Source organism: Saccostrea cucullata, unplaced genomic scaffold (genome assembly GCF_032062105.1).
Source record: "Saccostrea cucullata isolate Sc308-1 unplaced genomic scaffold, CSIRO_AGI_Scuc_v1 ctg147, whole genome shotgun sequence".
Classification (NCBI taxonomy): Eukaryota; Metazoa; Mollusca; class Bivalvia; order Ostreida; family Ostreidae; genus Saccostrea; species Saccostrea cuccullata.
Genome location: NW_026927607.1, coordinates 128,148 through 150,344, shown reverse-complemented (window position 1 = coordinate 150,344; position 22,197 = coordinate 128,148). Strand labels below are relative to the sequence as shown.

Here is a 22,197-nt window from a genome sequence, read left to right as displayed (position 1 = left end):
TGTAAATGTGTTTGACGGGGAAATTTTATATTTTTGACCCACTCTTACATATATATTCAAAGTCATGTATAAACAGCTGTTAAAGGAAATGTAGGCCTAAGCTTCGTTGCATATCCGTTGAATTCATTTTCATGCACGGATAGCCTACATTGTACATGTAATTAAATATCGTGGAATTAGGATGCGGACACCAACCTAGATTCCAGAACATTTACTTTCAGATCGAGACCAATTAGTTTTAAGGGATTGGACTGATAATTCTCATGAATTTATGTATTAAGAAATTGTTTGTACAAAATATTAAAAGATGAATTTTTAAAATCACCTACCCGGCCATGACCCAGCTCCCTACCCCAGTATGTTCAAATAATTTACATACACACATGATCATGATGATGTTAGGAATCAAAATGCATTTGTACAAAAGTGGAAAAGAAATAAACTCTTCATAAAATGAATAAATTTTATTTCGAAAATATTGATATTCTTATCCCTTTAGTTTAAATTGTTGTCTTACGCCGCACTAAGATGCAGAACAAAGTTTACTTTTGAAATTATCCCTAACTATAACTTTCGGAAGTTCTCTTACAAATGAAAAACTCCGAGGATATCGAAGAAGAGTGCGCCATCTGTTGTCAAAAGAGAAAACATGGAGTGAGTAAATGAATGAATGCATGGAGAATAAATTGGTAAAGGGGCGAATGATGTTGAACACAGGGTAGTGGAGTTGTAAGGAATGCCAGGGTGGCGCCCCGATTGTTTGCGCAGCTCGGACAAACACCCAGGTGAGATGACAGGACACTGTTTACATCAGCCATGTTGACTCAACATGGCGGGGGAATTTAGTTTGAAAAAAAAGTTGCAAAAACTTTTGCTCATTTAAGAGTATATGATGTGAATGATGTTGTAACTGATATGTATGTTTCAATATCACTAACAAGCATGTAGACGGTGTAATTTTTTTTCTTTCAGTGCTGCGGTATAGAACTTCTTCAAATGCCAGTCAACTATACACAGAAAAAGGAGGTATCACTATCAATATCATCATATTCACTATGAGAAATTTGTTTTGTGAAATGGATACTCTTGTGTATGCAACTTTATCAATATAATATTAAATGTTAAGCATGCCAAAGTTGATATGTTTTACTTTAAACCAGCTTACTGCCAGTTAAATGTTTGTTAATTTAAATTATTTTACTTTTGTTGAAAACATTGGAGAGATACGTACTTCCACTCGGCTTCCAGAAATGCAAGTTTGTTGGCCCTTGAACAGATATCTCACTAAAATAGTCAGGAGTACAAATCCTGATCTTCTCGTTCATTCTATGGCTTCTTTAAGGTAAGTCACTCGTCAACTTTTTAGAAAAGTTCACGCAGAAACGTTTCCTTCAAAATTACTTATTAAAATTGAATTTTTATAACATATTCAAATTCAGCAAAGTAATTTTTTTAACATTCAATGAAAAAACTGCTAAAAAATCTACAAAGTTTATGAGGGACTTTTCTTTTGGTGGAAGGATATTTAGCAGAAAATTCTGCAAATCTGCACATTTATAAAATTTAATGTAATGGAAGTTTATTACTTTTACTTTGGGAGAATATTTTCCGTTTTGATATTGCTAAAAATATTTAATATAGGTCTTAATTTATATTTCTAGACTAAATTTTACACCTTCCCTCAACAAACTTTTCCAAAAAATGAAAATATATTAAAGAGGTCAAGGTCAAATTTACACCATTTTTTGCCTGAAAATCACATATTTTGACAAATATTTCAAAATTAACATCACTGACCCCACCTTTTTCTTTCATTATTTTAAATTACTCGATACTTGTGACTGATCAGCACTCAAGTCGTAAAAAGTTTGATATAAGAAAATTTTTTATTGCCTATTAAGTTTTTTAATACCCCAAATATGTAATTTTTTAGTGCAGAAAGGTCACACAATAATTTACGCGCATTAATTTGCAAGACCTGTTTAATGATAAATATTATTCAAACTATTCTACGTAAAATAAGATTATATTTATTGCCATGCTTACATCTAATCAAATATAATAAGGGTTAAAGTAATTAACCAAAGAGATGAAATTTAAGTGCAAAAAGGTCAACTTAAATGTACCGTAGATTATAGGATGCACACTGACCCCCTATTTTCTTTGCGATTTTGAGTTACACTTTATGAGTACTTATCCAAAATATACTTCTCAAAAAATCCTTGATATAACAAATTTCAGGAGTGACTTACCTTAACATGAATTTTATTGTCTAGTTCATGCTTTGGGAAGGGACAGCTAGGTGTCTTGAACATGGTGAAAGACTTGCAATAAAAAAATGGGGTGGGGAAAGAGATTAAATTGAGGGTAATTATAGCAGCTGGGCAGATATGTGAGCCTGTAGCAAGTTAACTCAACAGAGTAGGTACTGTTTAATGTTCACAGAGCATGGATTTAAATGGTAGTGTTATAATTGCCACGTATTCCCTGAATCCTCTTACACATACATTCCTTATGGATTTTTTATGAATATATCATATATGCAAGACATTTAGCATAGTTTATAAATTAGTTGAAGACACAACAATCACATGTTGGGTGTATTCTGTTCCTACTAGTCTGTGATTTCTCCTGTATTCAACATGTTCAAAGCAGATTAAATTTGAGTGCATTTATAGTTTTATACAAAGAGAAATGTGAATTTATTCATTCAAGACATATTTGTGTCATTGATAAAGAACTTTTGTAACAAAATGCTGATTTTGAATTAACAGCTGATCAGAGAGGGACTGCCTTTGTAGAGCTACAGAAGAAAGCAGGGTGTGGACTGGGCCTGATTGTATCAGGTAATTCTAATTCATTTTGTTATAGTATTCAGAGTCATAAGGCCATTCCAAGTTTTTTTCTGTGTTTAAAAATATTTTTAAAGTGCAAAAAAAAAAAAATGCATTTAAAATATTTTTTACATACAGGTGGGACAGACAAGGAAAGCCGGGCCCACATATCCAGCTTTAGACCCGGGGGTGTAGCACACAGGTGAGGGGTCATTTCTGTCACAGGTGACAGTTAAGTTTGGGGGACGCCTTTAACTCATGGTGTCTGTGTTAGAACCATTGGAAATGTGTAGCATGTTGTGAATTGAACATGTTGACTGGTTTGATAAATTTGGCACTTTTAATCTGATTATTCGTCTAAACAATTTTTAAAGTTAGGCCAAAAAAAAATAATAATCTTGTTTCCTGCTACCAGCCTAAAAAAAAATAGGGTAGGTACTATTTTTTATTTTATTTTTTCCGACGGCATTTTTTGGATATGAACTGAATACATGATTATAAACATATCACAAGTCACTCAATATAATCTTTTACAATTTAATTTCATGTTTTGCACAACAACTCAAGTGGTATGTGTAGAAAGCTCCTTTAGTATTTTTTTTCAGTTATGGAACATGAAATTTGTCAAATAGATAACCAAACAAGCATTCCTTTAAAAACTCAGCCAAGGACCATATGTGTTAAGAAACCATTTTGTCAGTTACACTGTATTTGATTTCTGATATATAATTTGTATATTTGTATATACGCACTGTCTATAGAGGATTTTCCAACCACGAAACATTCAGTGCATTTATTCTTCGATTCCTGATACCTGGCAAAGATATCATTAAAAGTGGTAGTACTCGAAAAAGTTGTTATTACACTTGTTTTTATGTCCTTGTGGCGGCACCGTACCAAAATAACAAAGAGCACATGAGGCTGGCCTCTTCCAATGGCCGCCGCCATTTTGTTTTGTATTTATAACACGGGAACCGAAAACGGTGACAGAACGGCAAATTCCGGAAATATTTCGTTTTTTTTTCCAAATCGAAAAAAAACTTTAGGGTCGGCCCCCAAAAATAGGGTCGGTCGGGTAGCAGGAAAAATATACTGTAAATTTTTTTCTGCAAGGTATTCATTTTTGCTTATGAAAATTTTCCAAACTTTTATATAAGGCAAGTAGTGGCAATTAAAGAAAACTGTATTATTCTACTCGCACATTAGTCAGATATTTCACAGAACCGTGACCCCATCGGGTAAAAAAAATCATTTTTACAGCATATGAAAATAAACTTTATTGGGGGGGGGGGGGAAACCCCTATAATGTGTAACTAAAATAGTTTAACAGATGTACATAAGCATTTATTCATGCATGTAAATTAAAATACTTATGTTGTAAGTACATTACAGACCAGAATGCCATCACACCAAATAATATGTGCATTATAATGGTTATTCCACACCATTTGTATTCTTTGATCATATTAATTTGTCAGGATAATTCAGTAATCTAATATAAGCCAGTAAGAGAGCCTCTGATCCTCTACATCTGTCTGTGTCTCAGTGACTGTGAAATTCAACTGACCCTGAGCACAGAGGGGTTAAATCAATAAGAACTTAAACCTAATGATGCTGGCCAGACCAGCATTAGTGTCAACTGACATGATTGATTAATGGCTGAAGATAAACGCTTCTATTGATCAGAGAGTTCAAGATTTCACTTCAGCAAGAGTGGGCAGTTTATATTACAAAGCAATGGCTTTTTCCTTACTTGGCATTGGGGGGGGCATAATTTTGAAAAATCCAGACATAAAAGGAATATCTAATTTATTTCTTGTTAGAGATCAATTGAAGACTTTCTATTTATCATGTTTATACTCATGTACTGTACGATTATTTTTATGTACTAGATCATGATCATGTAGATAGAACATGTGGAATGAATAAAATATCCTGGATAATTTATAAATTATAGGATCAGATAAAAAAATATCAGCTCTTCATAAAGGGGCAATTTTAATAGGTCAGAATGCATCAAACATTTTTATTGCCGACCTGATAAGACGGTGAAGATTTGAACTCTTTCCTTCATTGATAGATCTGATGCTCTGTTAGAAGGTGACTTCATTGTGTCTGTGAATGGAATCAAAACACGAGACATGAAACATGATGAAGTTATCAACTTGCTCAAAAACACCGGAGAGCAGGTGCTACTGGAGGTGGAATATCAACTACCTGATACAGGTAATATATCAGTGTGACAGGTAATATATCAGTGTGACAGGTAATATATCAGCGGCTGACAAATAGATTTTCTAGGGCATGGTCAAAATTCACTTGCCCTACCAAAATTTTTGCTTGCCTCACCATCATGATACTGTATGATACACAAGTTATATTTATAAATACTTTAAAAAATAGGAAGAATATACTGAGTAGATCATGCAAGCTCCTGTGCCTAGCTTTAATTCTGTGACCACAGGCACCTGAATTATTATCAATAAGTGGTTAATTTAGCCAAATATCGATATTTGGTTAATTTAGTGACATTGATAAAAATTCAGGTGCCTGTGCTGTGACTTATATGTGGATTAAGTTTTTTTTAAAGTCAAGTCACCTGCCCACAGGCAAGTGGTTGATGAAATTTCACGTACCCACCCTGAAAATTCACTAGCCCTGGGCATCGGGCAATGGGATTTGTCAGCCCCTAGCTGAGTGATACAGGTTATATATCAGTGATACAAATAAAATATATCAGTGTTACAAATAGTTTAAAATATATCAGTGTTATGGGTAATATATCAGTGTTACAGCAATATATTGGTGAACTGACAAAGGAAATATCTACATGTATGATAATGTCGGTGAAAAAAAAAAAGATTGTTTACTATTGAACTTATACAAGTAATTTTTAACACATTGAAGTGAATTGGGTTAAGATTAATATTGATAAATTTGAACTAAAAAGCCAAACTGATAATAAATAATTGCTCACATGAGTGCAGACTGGTGTTCTATCCTTTCCTTAAAAACATGTTTTATTTGGACACTCAATGTTGTATTACCGGTACCCAACAGGAATTCGTTGCATAAAATATAACTTTTTTTGTAACAAATATGAACTTGATACAAAATAAATGGCCTATTTTTAAGAAAAAATGACATAATAAGTAAATTTATCATTAATATAGACAGTGTCCCTCAGACATCTAATAATTTTAATTTGATTGGCATACGGCACAGGGACCGGTAACATACTGTTTTTGATTTTACGTAATCACTATATATATACAAAGAGATCTCTTTGTATATATATAGTGATTACGTAAAATCAAATACAGTATGTTACAGGCCCCTGTGGCATACGGTAACCATTTTGTATCAATAGAAAGTTCCGAGAGAGAGATTCATAATTATTTTTAAAACACAAGATTTAAAACATTAAGTGTTCAAACTATGTGAACTACATGTGTTTGCCCACGACTTTTTGTACTTTGATTGGCTTTACTATTTCAAATTTAATAATGGTGTCACAAATGTATTTCTTGAATATACTTTTTCAGGGCTCTCAGATTCTTTTTCTGTGTGCTGTAAGCAACACATCATACACTTGGTGAGAGAAGGAAAAAGCTTTGGTTTTACAATCAGGGGAGGTTACCATGAACAACAACATAAGACACGCCCACTTATCGTCACTCAAGTGCGACCAGGCGGACCAGCTGATAGGTCAGGAGATGATAATGAAAATAATGTTTTTAAAAACTATTTGAAATCCTGCACTTTTTAATTTCCTGTGTAGATTTCAAAGGAATTTCTTTGCTATAATCATGATAATCATTAAAGAAAAAGTTTCTCCTTGAATTTTCAAAATTAAGTTAAAAGCTCCCTACGTTTAAATAATTCATCAAGCAGAAATGTATGCTATACTAATAAAAGCACTCATGAATATATGAATATTTATGAGTAATGTAAATGTTAAAGCTTATTTTGAAGGCAGATTCATGAAACTAAAATAAATAATAATTTTAAGGATGCCATGCTACAATTTTATGAATCCACACTGACTAAAACTTTTTCAGGGAGGGATCTTTGAAGATAGGGGACAGAATCATAGCAATCAATGACTACAATGTGGCTCACTTTTCCCTGTCAGAGGCCTCGGTGTTCCTACAGCAGTGTGGGAGGGAGGTCAGTCTGCTGGTGGAATACGACGTCTCCTTCATGGGTAAGGATTGCCATTCTGCACGTAAGACTTTCTATCGTTTTTATACTGGGCAACTGAAAGCATGGTCATAGGTTCACTAGTTCTAAGTTTTAGTGCACTAATTATTAATTGCATCCTAGCTTTTAGAAATCCTCCTGGAGTATATTTTAAGTGAAATTTAATCCACAGTAAAATTGAAAAAAAAAATGTTATTTTTTCCTTTATCAGAAGAATTAACTTATTTTTCAGAATTTTTTCTGAATTATACTTTTCTTATATATATGAATGATATGAATGATAATTTTATTACTTGTTTTAGTTGAAATCAATGGAACATGTTAATCGGAATTCGATTAAGAAGTCTGCTAATTTGAATTCAGTGAAATTTTAAGGGCTATGAAGGACAATGAGACATAATGGGACCTACAAGTATTAATTTTGTTTTGAAATATATCTATTAGGAAATTGCTTATCTTCTCCTAAATCTGATCATGTACGAATTCTTCCATCATACATTATCCATACTGTCTTTTCCAGAGGCTGTTAACAATGCCCAGGGCCCACTGTTGATTGAGATTGACAAACTACCAGGAATGAAGCTGGGGGTACACCTCACACAGACCACACACCAGGGGAAACCCTGTCTATGTATAGATCATATTGATCCCATGAGTATAGCAGACAGGTGAGTAAGAAATCTGTGAAAAAAAGAAGGAATTTTCCTTGAATTTCCTGTTGAAGAAATTATCAGTATTGAAATTAATATTGTTAAGAGTTCTAACTACAGAAATTTTTAGAAGGCCACGTAAAGATAAGCATTTATGTCCTTCCCCTTAGAAAAATTTGGGCACATGAAGTCAGGCATTTAAAATTTAAAGCTGATTCTTTAATTTTGCCACAAGGGAGGCAATCTAGTATGTGTTTTTTTAAACACTTGTTTTTGTCCCTTAAAGATTTTGGTTGAACACAATACAGATCATACATAATTTTCAAAAGACTGCATTGTTTTACAGGTGTGGGGCTCTCCACATTGGTGACCACATCACATCTATAGACGGTACAAGCGTGGACCAGATGTCTGTAGCGGAGGCCACTCGTCTGATAGAGACCCACACACAGGACACCATCAAACTGGAGCTCCTGCCCCACAGGCTGGTGGAGAGGCAGCAGTCCAGGGACTATATTAATAGGAACGGTCTTCTCAAGGCTCCAGGTACAGAGCACAAAGCTCATACAGGGGCATTTTGTCTGAGACCTTGGTGTTATCCCTCGTTTCCTTAGTTCCTCATCCTTTAATCTCCCCCAATAAAATTGGTAAACTGCTCCAATCTTAATTTGCACAATGATTTTGCATGCTGTGATACCATACATAGAATTTTGGAAGAAAATATTGTTAGTATATTTCACCCTTCTTTTGACATCTACTACGTATTCATTAGCCATATAGTATTGTTTATTTTTGTAGCCAAGCATTTTGTAACCAAATATATGCTGATTTTAATCCTAATTATAGATATAGATAACTTTAATTTTTGTCAGATTAACTTTCCTTTGCATGCTTAAATATATTATTTTGCATGTACTGTAGTTTCACTTTCATTTTGTCATGGGCTTTTGTCATGTTTGTCGTATAAGGTTGCCTCCCCAGCATGGCTCCTGCCTCCTCCGTCCCAGCTCTTCCATCGTCTGCCTCCACTCCCTACGGATTTGGCAGCAGTAATGCGCTGTCGTCTGCTCCTTTTGGGAATGGTATGATGAGGATGTCGGGGAGAAGCAGACGTATTCTACACAGGATTGATCCCAAACAGGCGTCCTGTAGTAAGTTTAAAAATAGGAGGCAAACAATTGGTCTCTGTATACTTAACTGACAACAGTTGGTACATATCACATGTAAGAGACTTAATGGTACAGACTACCAAATTTGCAAAATTTAAGTTCCCTGGTTTCAAATGTGCTTTTATGCTTTACCATACGTGTCATGTGGGCTCAAAGTTACAATTCCAGGAACTTGTGATAGATAACCTTCACTGACTCTGGACTTCTTCTCCCTTAGAAGTATTTTAATTACTATTGCAGAAATCTTGCATGAACTAAATTTAATTTATTTGATGTAAAAGGGATTTTGCCTGTCTCTACATAATATACTGTATACACAAGTATTATTTATAACACTGAATTTATTTAATACAGTTTCAATAGATGCACTGAATATTGTGCTTGAAAAGATGGATGTTTTGAATTTTTGCCATATTTTCTTTAATATGCCTACATAGTGACAGTAGAGCATGCACTCTGTAGACAAATAGAACTGCAACATATTCAAAGATATTTGTCATGTCATAACTGAGCATGAACTTGTAACAAATGCCCCCCCCCCCCCCCCCCCCCCCTTAGATTTAAATTCTACCTATACATAATGCTGTTATTTTAAAATTTATCTTAAAAGCCCTGCCCTTGATCAGGTCATCAATATTTTTCTTTGTATATATTTCAGTGTCCATTTCCTCAGCTGCTACGTCTGTTGTCATTAGTAACCAGATCTGTCATGTGGACACAGTGGAGGTGTCTCTGTGTGGGGACCACAAGGGGGTTGGTCTGACAGTGGATGGGGGCCCGACAGAGGGGATCACAGTGTGTTTTATACAGCCTGGGAGTGCTGCAGAGAGGTGAGAAATGAAGTAGGAAAGGGTGAAAAATTAGGCAGTATACATGAAATTATTTTTTAAAAAACTGTATCTTTTACTGTATGCTGTATTTTTTGTTTGTTTGTGTGTTTTAAAATGTGTTTTGATACTGTACATGCTGTATATAATATACTGTTTCTGTGATTTAATTCTCATTATGATGAAGTAAGACACAATTTTTCACCCGGACATGTACATACCTGTTTCAATCCTCATTGATGATTTTTTATTTCAATCTCATTTATAATCTTACTGATGAGGAATTATCCTGTTTTGACAGGTGTGGAGTTATTCAGGAGGGAGATCGAGTCTTGGGTGTTAACAACATTGAGATAACCAACCAATCAGCAGAGGAGGTGAATCAGCTGATCAGGGAACACAGACACCGGTGTGACCTCACCATCGAATACGACGTTGCAGGTCAGGGGCACAGCTTTACTCTGTCTAAACACTTAAAGACGTACAACACACTGGGGGAGATAACTCTTGCGATTTCAATTGAACGTTTGACGTGACGTCAAATTAACGTCAAAAGTAAAGCGTCAAAATGACGAGTAAAACGATCCCGATGTATATCAATCTTGAAAGAAAATTGGGATAAGGGGCTTGGCTGTGATTGTGCGTACCATACTCAATCAATAAGTATTTTTTAATTAACCCGATTAAACTCCATAAAAAGCAAGACATAAAATACCATCCATTAATGTTTATTTCATTTCATATACAATAAATTGTATTTTTGATCAAAGCGCAGCATTTTTTTTTTATTCTGAAAATTTTATTTTACATTGCCGAAATTCTCATTATGTACAATTGGCTATATAACATTCTGATTAATGGTCTTCATTACAATTTGTGCATTTACGATATAAATATTGTTTTTCTTCTTTAATTCAAATAAACAACAATAAATAAACAAAAAAACTTTTTACAATGTTAAATCGATGTTGTTCTCAGACCCTTACTGATCAAAGAGGAACAACTCTGAAAATGTAGGAGATGTTTATTTTCCTCCCTTTATTCACGGTTTTCCACAGAATCAGATACATTTACAGCAAGACCTGATAAATCCGAGAATTGAATACTATAGACCTCATATACACAATGTAAGTATAGAATTGAAAAGAATTGTTCACTTGTACTGAAATTATCTGCATTGCTGAATATCCTATTGCAGCAAATCGTTTGACTTTCTGTCAACAATGTCGGTTCGCATTTCCTCGAATCAAATCAAAACGTAGCCTATAAGATTTTAAAAAATATCAAAGTGCGATTTGATATAAATTGAAATAGATGTAGAGTTCAATGGTTGATATTTTGAAGTTAATGTGGACGAATACGGAATTTTCATTTTAACTTTAGAAGCGACGACATTGAAAGAAATGCGTACAATATCATGAGGGGTGTACATCTAGATGCAAATGTCGATGTATCCCCACGGCCACATACTGTCTCGTTTGAAATAATGACATGAAAGAAACTACAATTATTCCATTTATATCACAGGAGAGTTGAACATACACCATTTTTTAATGAATGAAATTAAAGAAATAAAATTAAAAATCAACATATTCAAGTTCAACAAAACTTGAATTCGTATCCAGGTTTCATGTGATATGGAATGCATAACGCATACATATATGGACTAAACACTAAAATCCTTCAGTAATTTTTTCCTGATACATATAAAAAGAGTGGTCAATATTTATTCTGCATTCATGAATTTAAATCTAATGCATACCTCCGGGATTCAAATGACGAAATCCAGTATATTTGCACTGTAAACGATGTTTCGTCAAACGCTAATGGTCTGTGACACATAAAAGGAAGGGGTAGGGGTGATAGGGGTATTCAAAAATTGCCTAAAAATCTACATTTAAATACGCTTTACATATGAGAACTTTTAAATTTGTAAGTTAATATATTTTTGAAGCAAAAGCAATATTCCAATTTAATTTTTAGCTCACCTCAACGAAGTTGGGGGAGCTTATGTAATACCCTCGGCGTCGGCGTCCGTGTCGGCGTCCCGGGTTAAGGTTAAGTTTTTTTGGAGCAGTTTTCTTTTAAGTACTTCTATGTCCTATATTGATTAAACATGCATGGAAGATGTTTCTAATGTGTTTCATTGTACCAGTCAAAGTTTCAGATGCTGCAATTTCAGCAAAGGTATGACCAGGTTAATGTTTTTGGAGCAGGTTAACATTTTTGGTGCAGTTTTGGGTGTAGGTCTCATTTTCGAGTAACTATAAGCCCTATGTTGACCAAACTTGCACAGATGATACATCTAAGGATGTACACTAACAGACTTGCTTCGGATGCTGAATCTGACCTACATTTTCCGGTTGAGTGAAGAGGTTAATGTTTTTGGTGCAGGTTTCATCTCCAAGTAACTATAAGCCCTATGTTGACCAAACTTGCATGTATTATACATCTAAGAATGCACATTACCAGGATTGCTTCGGATGCTGAATCTGACCTATATTTTCTTGTTGAGTGAAGAGGTTAATGTTTTTGGTGCAGGTTTCATTTCCAAGATACTATGAGCCCTATAATGACCAAACTTGCATGGATGGTACATCTTAGGATGCATACTACTAGATGTGCTTTGGATGCTGAATGTGACCTACATTTTCCAGTTTTTTGCAAGTTCCATTTCTTAGTAACTATTAGCCCTATGTTGTTCAAACTTGCATGGATGATACATCTTAGGATGCACACTAATGGATTTGCTCTAGATGCTGAATTCAACATACATCTTTCAGATAATGTACCAGGTAAAAGTTATGGGTGCAGTTCTATTACCAAGAAACTATAAGGCTTATATAAACCAAACTTGCCCAAATGATGCATCAAGGGATGAAAACTCTCAAACTTGCTACAGATGCTGGATTTTAATCACATTTTTGTGACAAAGAACTAGTCTGAAGTTTTTATATAGGTCTATTCCAAAGTATCAGATCAAAATTGCATAAATTTTGAATGTACACTTTTTGTTGGGTTATTGTGTGACTTTGCTTTACTTAAAGACAACATTCATTGAGGTGAGCTCTGTAATCTCTGATTACCTATGTTTTTAATGTTTATTTGTAGATTCATATAACAAAGTGATCGACCCCCGTCTGAAAGACGCGAGAAAACGTGATTTATTGAGAAAGGGGGAGGGGGTAATTTTCCGCTATTAAATCAAAACTGGTCGTACAAAAATTATACAAAAAATTATGAAGATTATTTTTACTACCAGCTACCTAAAGAAAGTTTTTTACCAAAATTAAACGACAGGTTTTTTCACAAAAAAATTTTGAATTTGAAAAATGCGCAATTTTCAAGGCTTAGATAATTCATAGTTTTTCAGTTTAAGGTCTATAGAAATTATTTTGATGATATGTATATCAAAAAGATGACTATGTTTTTGTGTTAAATGGTTAAGGGAATAAGCCAATGAAATTTGACATTTATATCTAACCTAGCTTTTTTGAAAATCAAGGCTTAAGTAGTTCATTGATTAAAAATTTTCTCTCCTTGTAAACAACTAAAGGGGGGTAACTTTTGGAAGTTCCTGTCCAAAAACCACTGGAACGATTTTGTCCAAAATGTGCATATATGCAGTAAATATAGTCATGTACTAAATATACAAAAATAACGAAAATTAAACGACAGGAATTTTTTGGGGTAGGTGTGTTGTACATCCTTAATATTTACATTCAGTGTAATTTTCTTTATGAAATTCATTAGAAATCCACGACGTTCAAATTTCTATAACACATGCGAAATCTTGTCACCGCGCGTTAGAATACACAGTAGGAACTATATGCATTTTAAATACTCTAGAACACCAAAATATACACTGTTTTGACACAATTTAATAAAAGAAAATAACCCTTTAAATAAACGTTAAAATACAACAAATGTGCATTTAAAATTAATTTGTCACTTTTTCTCCTCGCAATGTTCGTTTGCGTTATTTCACTTTATTTCGCAAACGGCTCTTACGTCTATAAAGCACACCAGTTTTGAAGGGCACTAAATTCATATTAAAGATAAACGAAATAAACAATTATGAAGAGGAAAAATTTGAGAATGTAAATATAAGCATTGATTTCATATTTTGGGATGTCTTCAGTCTTATAACACACCTGGCCGTGCCGACAAATTATCATACTGCGCTAACACGCTGTATTCACTTTGTCAGCAAGGCCAGGTGTGTTATAGGACCAAAGACATCCACAAATATGAATTCAATGCTTAATTGTATTGGTTTATTTTTGAAGATGTACTATGAAACTTATATAAATCGGCCATCTGGGTCTAATGGCTGGATAAAAGGGGCTTCTGTTTTCCTTACTTTCCTTATGTATTGTTACACATTGTGGAAAATCACTATCTCTTTATAAATGTGTATTTCAATGAATTATCGTAACTAAACAGAACAGGAAAAGTCATTTAGTGACTTTATGAATCATCTTTATGCATGCAATAAACATACTGTTTTTTTCATTCATTTGTTTTAAAAAAGATGATTTGTTGCCTGGCTGTAAGAAATAGATGATGTTAATGTAATCACTGATATCACCTTATTACAGAGTCTGTGATGCCCAGTTCTGGTGTTTTTGTCGTCAAGCTTCCAAATCATCCCAGGAACCTGGGCCTCACCATCAAAAGTAAGTGATCCCTTATAAAGAAATTTTAAAACATAAATGCAAAGATGAAGCACCACATTAAATTTTCATAATGTTGCTTTACCGATATTGATGTATCTTTACAGCAATCAGAAGAGAATTAATCATTACTTCAGTAAAGAAAGGCAGTGTTTCATACAGGTAACTAAGAATGATAAGAATTTCATTTCATCTTTACCTGATTGAACTCGGTTATTTCAAATTGATATGTACTGTTAAACTTGTCCTAATCTGACATTGACTGGGAGATAAAAATTTTATATTAGAAAAGTCTGAGTGTCAGATTACACAGTGTAGAGAAACAGAAAATAGGAAGGAAGGAAATTTAATGTTGGAAATCACAGGGGACGTATTGCAAAGGTGTGAGATTAAACAGTTTTTCACTTAAGATTTGAATAGGTCATAATCCTGTTCCTGTTTTTGTTAGGTGTGGCTCTGTACAGCCCGGTGACCGGTTACTGGCCATTAATGACATCAGGACTGAAGGACTGACCGTGGAGGACGCCATGCACCTCCTACAGACCCCCGAGGACATAATAAAACTCAAACTGAGGAGGGAGGAACATCCTAATGGTAGGTATTGGACTTTTGCGAGAAGCACGAGAAGCACTACAGTTGACAGCTTACTTTGACATTTAAACCGATATCATGTACGGAGGTACAGAATTGATAAAAAGATAAGAGAACCTTTCTAGTGGTCATAGGTATGGTGTTAAGGGCGTTTACATGTGAAGGCGGGGAATTGAAGGTAGGGTGGTTGTAGTTCTCTTCAAGTACAACTTATTTGTGCTTTGAAATAATCCGATATATCGTTGATTTCAATGTTGAGCTTAATATTTATATCGTACATTGTACTGGTGTCAAAGTAAGTTGCAGTTGTAAATGTCAGCGCTCCTTTCAAAAATCCCATAGAAGAGGTAGATATCATGGAAGGGGCTAGTATCAAGTTACGATGCAAGAAAATAAATAGATGTGTACATCTAGCTTATCTCATGATCTGTGAATTTATTAGAGTCAAGATCATTTAGATGAATACATTTTTGTTGGGTCTTCGTCTTTTAAAAGTATTTCAATTTTTTTGTGGTCAGTATTATAAGTATTGAGAATTACACAAAGATAAAAATTTGTAGTACTACATATAATTATCTGAAACAGAAAGGCTTTGATGTGTCACGGACATGTTAAATGTATGTTTTGGTGTATATATATATGGTACCTTTAGTAAATTAGAATTCTATTCACTCTGTTTTATACCTATTTGCCTCGCCTGGTATATTGTAGATGAGAGTTGTGACGAGTCGGTTGTGTACACGGTGGAACTGCACCGCCGCGGTGGACCGTTAGGAATCACCATCTCGGGGACAGACAGCCCAGGTGACCCCATTATCATCTCTGACATCATCAAAGGGGGACTGGCGGAAAAGTAAGCAAAATCTCCTCACCTAAAACCACATTAGTCGCTAAAATATATAGTTATTAGGCAGAAAAATACATGGATTTCAAGAAACAAAATAGGTTTAATACAGCAGATGTACAATTTAAATGTTACTTTTCAGTATTGAAGGTCCTTTGAATTCAATGGTCCCCTGATAATTGTAAAATGAAGCCTTTGCTTATTTTTGGCTTTAAACTTGTAACGTAACGTAAACGCAAATCTGACTTGGTATTACAAACCCTCCTTCCTTCTTCTAGAGTGCATTTACCAAATAGATACTTAAAAGTGTTCCTTTCGTTTCTGTAAAAGAACTGGTGCCATACACATTGGAGATCTTCTTTTGGCTATCAATGGAGAAATCATGAAAGGAAGGACACTTACTGAGGCAACAGAAATGTTACAGGATGCTGAAGATCTGGTCACACTGAAAATAGCTCGACCTATAGAGGCCAATAGTAAGTATAGAATACTGAAGATCTGGTCACACTGAAGATAGCTCGACCTATTGAGGCCAATAGTAAGTATAGAATACTGAAGATCTGGTCACACTGAAGATAGCTCGACCTATTGAAGCCAATATAGTATAGTCTGGTCACACTGAAGATAGCTCGACCTATTGAAGCCAACATTAAGATAGACACTCCAATAGGTCAAGATCTGGTCACACTGAAGATAGCACTGAAGATAGCTCGACCCAATAGTATATAGAAGATCTGGTCACACTGAAGATAGCTCGACCTATTGAAGCCAACATTAAGTATAGAATACTGAAGATCTGGTCACACTGAAGATAGCTCGACCTATTGAGGCCAATAGTAAGTATAGAATACTGAAGGTCATTCCATATTTTTATTATGACATGCATATGAAGGGACAAATTTTATCTCTTCCTGCAGCAATGTTTTTCAATAGTATAATTCATAAAATTAATTTTACACTTCTTGATTTCAGTTTTCCATGTATTAAAGGTAGTAATGCTCTTTGTTGGAAAAGTTTGCGTAAGTTGCATATTAAAGAAATTATCTGCATGTTATATATACAGTAATGATCTCAAATTTCTTAACTTTCTTGACAGGATCAAGACAGAGAAAGGGAGGTCATTTTGTAAGTAAATGAAATGTAGAAATGCTAAATTCCAAATAATCTCTCTTATCTGTAAAATAGTTCTTTCACCCAGAATTATGTGTCATTTCTTATGGTTATATTTATAGAGTGATCGATCCACAACACCAGCAGCGAGTATAGACAGTGCCATGGAATCATGGGATAGCGAGTGTCATGACACACAGCTGGGGGCTTCTGGGAATGGACATGCTATTCAGCCAATGGTTGTGTCCAGACCTCTTAGTCGAACCAACAAATACAGTACAAGTAAGTGTGATGGTGTTCAAACATTAGTATAATTAGTTTGATGACATTACATGTATGTCTTTTCAAAGATGTTTACTTGATAAAGAATATTTCCTTTGCATTATGAAATAGGCCTAATTGAAAGAAAAATATTCAATTCACATAAGTGGAAAAATGCTAGATAACAGCTTTCAGATTTTTTTCCGTTTTTAATTTTTTTTGTATAAATATAATGTAAATTTACATATGGTAAATGTGCGACATAAAATTGATCTGTGGATGTATATTGTAAGGTATTCACAGTGGTGGATCAAATAATTCCAATGTGTTGTCAAGTATGGACAGGATAGATGATCTCAGCTCAGATGACGACCTCAACAATCATGTCAGTGGGCATGGCAATGGTGAAAATGTAGAGGAATGGGTCAGATCGTTTGAGGATTACGAAAATTCAGAAATGTTGCAGCAGATTGGTGCAAGTTTACGAGAGAAAAGCACCAATAGCCTGGACAGACGTGCTCGACCAATGAGTAGGGCGCACAGAAAACAGATCTCACACAGCACGGCCATTAATTTCAACAGTGACCTTGACTTGAACAAAGTGATGGCCCGGCCCAGGAAAGCCAGAAGTGCTGTCCGACCAAGCAAGTCAAACGCGGAGATGTACCAGAATCACGTCAAGACAATATTTTCTCCTACTCCAGTGCAATTACATAAAATAATGTTGACGCGGAGCACTGTGTCGGAGGATTTTGGGTTTGGACTGTCGGATGGAATGTACGAGAAGGGTGTATATATCAGTGGTGTGAGGAGAGGAAGTATAGCCGACCTGAATGGATTAAAACCCTTTGATAGAGTTCTACAGGTCAGATTTTGACAAATACAAGAAAATATATATATCTATAATTATTGAAGAATCTAAAGATTAATGTAAAAATTTGAAGGAAAAATCAAACGTTTTAGTTTGCATATTCAAAGTTTAGATTTTTTTCCATTTTATGTTAGGTTATTTTGTTAAGTATTGTTTGTATCATTTAAAACTTATAAAAATATTTTTTTAACTCGTGGAATAAAAGTTACAAATTTTAAAAAGTCATGATGTATTTTTAGGTGAATGGCAAGAGAACAAAGGACTTTGACTGTGCACTCACTATTCCACTGATCACAGAGGCTGGGAACAGCCTACATCTCATCATCAGCCGTAACCCCATCGCCAAGTCCGCAAGTCTGGGGAACAAGCGATTTGCTGGTTCCCAGCCCTTTAGAGATTACAATTCATACGATGACGAAAAAGTGTATGAAAATTCCAGCATTTCGTCAGCCAGTGTACATAGTCCCAAGACTGTTTGATATTATTTGTTAGCCATGTGATAATTTATTTTTTATTAATTTTGAGATTGGTTTAAGCTTTACATGTTTGTAGCAGACTTTGATGCTCTTTGATACAGGTTTATTTTTACAAATGTATAGGTTGTAATTTTTTCTTCCAGTGATATGAGTGGATATTATTTTCCAACAAGGTTACTCAGAATGTTTGAAAAAATACTGTTTGAAAATATTTTGATATTTAAATTTGAGATAAATGTAAACAATTTAAAATGAAATCAATTGAAGTATTTTATATATTCAGGTAACATAAAAAATATTAAGATACACAAATTTTTTTTATTTAGTATTATAAAAAATAGATTTATATAGCCCTGCCATTTGAGATTACTTCAGTATAAATCATTGGATATGTGTTAGTTTTTGTCTTCCAGCACTGCTAATGCTCACAGCTATTGATTAGCAAATTAACACCAGTGTTTGTGTGTGTACGTGATGAATTCATTGCATTCCTTGGCCCTTCAAACAAATATTCACTCAAAATCATCCTGGAATTAATTTCAGGTTGTGTTTCATTTTCATAAATCATATCTACATGAACATACAGTTTATGATAAATGGACCTTGTTTTACACAATGAAGCAGAGCCATTACGAGTAAAAAGGTGTCATAAAGCTGTAAACCTCTAATATTTTTGATGCCTTATTTAAGTGAAATATTGAAGCATTTGGTACAATTTTTGTAAGTTTAAGATTTTCTAAATATTCATTTAATAGAATTAAATGCAAACGTCATTTTTTGAGCAAACTATTTTATTTGAATCATGCAAAAGCAACTTTCTCTAAAATTAATAATAACTGTCAAACAGTATGCTGGAATGCCTCATACTTCCAGAGTTTTCATCATTTTCATTTCTGACAGTAAATTTTATAATTTATTTCATTATTTTAATGTTGCCAACATGGCAATACCAAATGCATAATAAAAGAAAAGTGCAATTTTCTAATGTTACTGCTTAATTGCACCGTTTCCCAGAAATGATCTTTGTTTGATGAATCGGCCTATTCTGAATATTTTTATAGAGGCTTTATATTTGATCTGCACAATGGATGAATACCGTAAATTTGGAAATTTTTGCTGTAGATAAATTTTTAGCAAATTTGTGAGTGCATTGCATTCGCAAAAATATTTTTCTTAAAAATAAATCACCAAAAAGAAAATATAAACAAAGCAGTAGTCATTCTCAAAATTTTGGTTCGTAAAAATTAATCAACAGCATTTTGACCCGAATTCGCAAAATAAAATCAACGTAAATATTTCCATATTTACTGTATTAAATATTGATATTAAATTAAGTTCTGTAATTGGATTGCTATATACATGTATTTGTTCAAATCTACTGTGAATGATGGAGAATTGTACATATAAGTAAAAGATATATAATCTTTTTAACATCTCCCTATTTAAGTACATCATATATGATGTATTATTTTCTCCTTTCAATTGAGAAATTCGAAAAAAAAAAATGTCTACATGTCAGAGGAAGCATTATAGAGATGTTTTACTCTATTCCAAAGCAGAAAATTATCGTTGCTCAATATGAGTTTCATTAATTAGTAAATATACTATTACCGGTGCACATTAACAGACAGAGTATATGATCATATACATGTTTAATGTTATTATTATTTGATTCCATTGACATGTAATCTAAAAATCTGAAATACAGACTGTAAAAATGTATTCCTTGATTCAAATATTGATACGTGTATGTATTATTAAGACTTCTGCATTCCTTGTCTGTGTACACATTTATTACAAAAACAACCCAAAAATACACACGGATGCACAAATATAATGCATGTAACATACTGTACTAAACATACAAGTATATTTTTGACATGGTGCATCCAGAAAGGAAGTATAATTTATGTACAGTACTTAAATAAAGTATTATCTCTTGACATTGACTTACATGGTGTACAACAAACTCCAGAAAGGAAAATTTGTCCGTTGTCTGTCGTTGTCGTAGTAACTTTTCACATTTTCATCTTCTATGTTGCCACAAAGTATACTTAGGTAAGGGGATTAAATAAAAAATTAATGTTTTTTATCTTCTTCTCAAGAACTGGGCCAAAAAAAATGAAACTCATGTGGAAGCATCCTCAGGTAGTGTAGATTCAAGTTTGTTCTACCACATTGACTTACATATAGAGAAAATCTTTAAAAATCTTCTTCTCAAGAACCACTGGGCTTCAAGTTTGTTCAAATCATGACCCCTGGGGCTAGGGTGGGGCCAAAATGGCCGACCCAAGTTTTACATAGGAATATTAGGAAAAATCTTCTTCTCAAGAACCACTGGACCAGGAAAGATGAAACTCAGGTGGAATCATCCTCATGTAGTGTAGATTTTGTTCAAATCATACCCCTGGGGCTAGGGTGGGGCCAAAATGGCCGAAAGTTTTACAAAGGGATATATATACGCATAATTTCTTTTTTTTTTCTTGCAACTGTTTAGCATAATGTTAGATTATATGCCACCTAGTGGCAAAATACAAATGTTGCAAAATAAATGCCTCCATGTTTTATGCATTTCAAATTACTTTTTTTGGTGCTATTAGCAAAATATTGAAATGTTGTTTTTCCAATCTTGCCAGTGCTAGTATTTTTATAGACAAGAGTTGTTTATTATATGCAATTTTTTTTTGTATAGGGATTTTAATAGTGATAGATTGTTTGTACATTTGTATAGAAAATTGTCTCTGCTTTGTTTTCTTTCTCACGATATTGCATGAATAATTACTACAAAAATTATTGTAGATAATGATGTCTTTATACAAGTAATTCTAGTAGCAAACTTGTTGTGTGCAAAAGAAACTTTTTGCCTTGAACTGAATCAAAGAATTTATCATTAATCACCAGCTTTTGGGGATTATTGTAAGAATGTTTGTATATTTTAAAAAAGTAAGAGGTTACAGATAAAGATCAAAAATTGTGTAGGAACTCTCAAGTACTTGCAAAAGGCTACTGGTATCGTAAATGAATTTCATTGTAATATAAAGCCATGTCTATTAGAAATCAAAGTTTGTAATGTTTTTTTTAATAATAAAAAAGATGAAAAGTAATGAGATTAAAACCCCCAATGTTTTTCCAAAACCACATAAATCTTTCACTTGCTTAATATATATTCCTCTAGGATTGCCCAGGATGACACAAGTTATGGAGGAAAAAACTTGAGCATTCATTCTTTTGTTGTAAAATTATTTGAAAATTATAAATAAAATGGAAGCAGTAGGAAGGAAACTATGATTGTAAAATTCCAAATTTTCATGGGTCTTATTAAACATAGATTGAGGTAAAATATTGGGGAGGTAGGAATGTTTCGTAGTTGATGTAGAGGAAATATTATTTCAATGAAAGAACTGTATTTGGTAATGACCAAAATTTGCCCCCAAATTCAAACCTTGATGAAGAATTATATAATAATGTTCTAAAACGGGGATATCTGCTGCCATAAATCTTTTTTCTTAACTATACATGTAGTACATGCAAAATATCAAATTTGAAAGAGAGTATAAGATAGACCAGTGTGTCATAAAAGTGATCCTTAATGATTGTTTCGTAAAAGACAGAACTTGCATGACATGTTACAGTACAGTAACTATAAGTCAAATTAACTCATTTATTTTGAGCAGAGAACAGAGAG

General features: G+C 33.7%; 1 protein-coding gene across 2 annotated transcripts; it reads left to right on the top strand.

Annotated features, from left to right (window-relative positions):
- Positions 1–593: 593 nt before the first annotated feature.
- On the top strand, positions 594–18,754 carry LOC134274965 (glutamate receptor-interacting protein 1-like). 2 transcript variants are annotated; one of them, XM_062757207.1, is made up of 21 exons: positions 594–785; positions 973–1,026; positions 2,775–2,846; positions 2,973–3,036; positions 4,915–5,060; positions 6,380–6,542; positions 6,896–7,041; positions 7,558–7,705; positions 8,034–8,233; positions 8,656–8,838; positions 9,515–9,686; positions 9,985–10,124; positions 14,285–14,362; positions 14,467–14,521; positions 14,808–14,953; positions 15,662–15,803; positions 16,125–16,270; positions 16,891–16,919; positions 17,027–17,186; positions 17,459–18,030; positions 18,276–18,754. In XM_062757207.1, the coding sequence occupies exons 1-21, from the start codon at positions 737–739 to the stop codon at positions 18,513–18,515; spliced, it is 3,105 nt and encodes a 1,034-aa protein (XP_062613191.1). In that variant the 5' UTR covers positions 594–736; the 3' UTR covers positions 18,516–18,754. The 2 variants fall into 2 exon arrangements, with proteins under 2 accessions (XP_062613191.1, XP_062613192.1); XM_062757208.1 differs by lacking the exon at positions 8,656–8,838 and having other exon boundaries at positions 595–785; positions 18,276–18,669.
- The last annotated feature ends 3,443 nt before the right edge of the window (positions 18,755–22,197 follow it).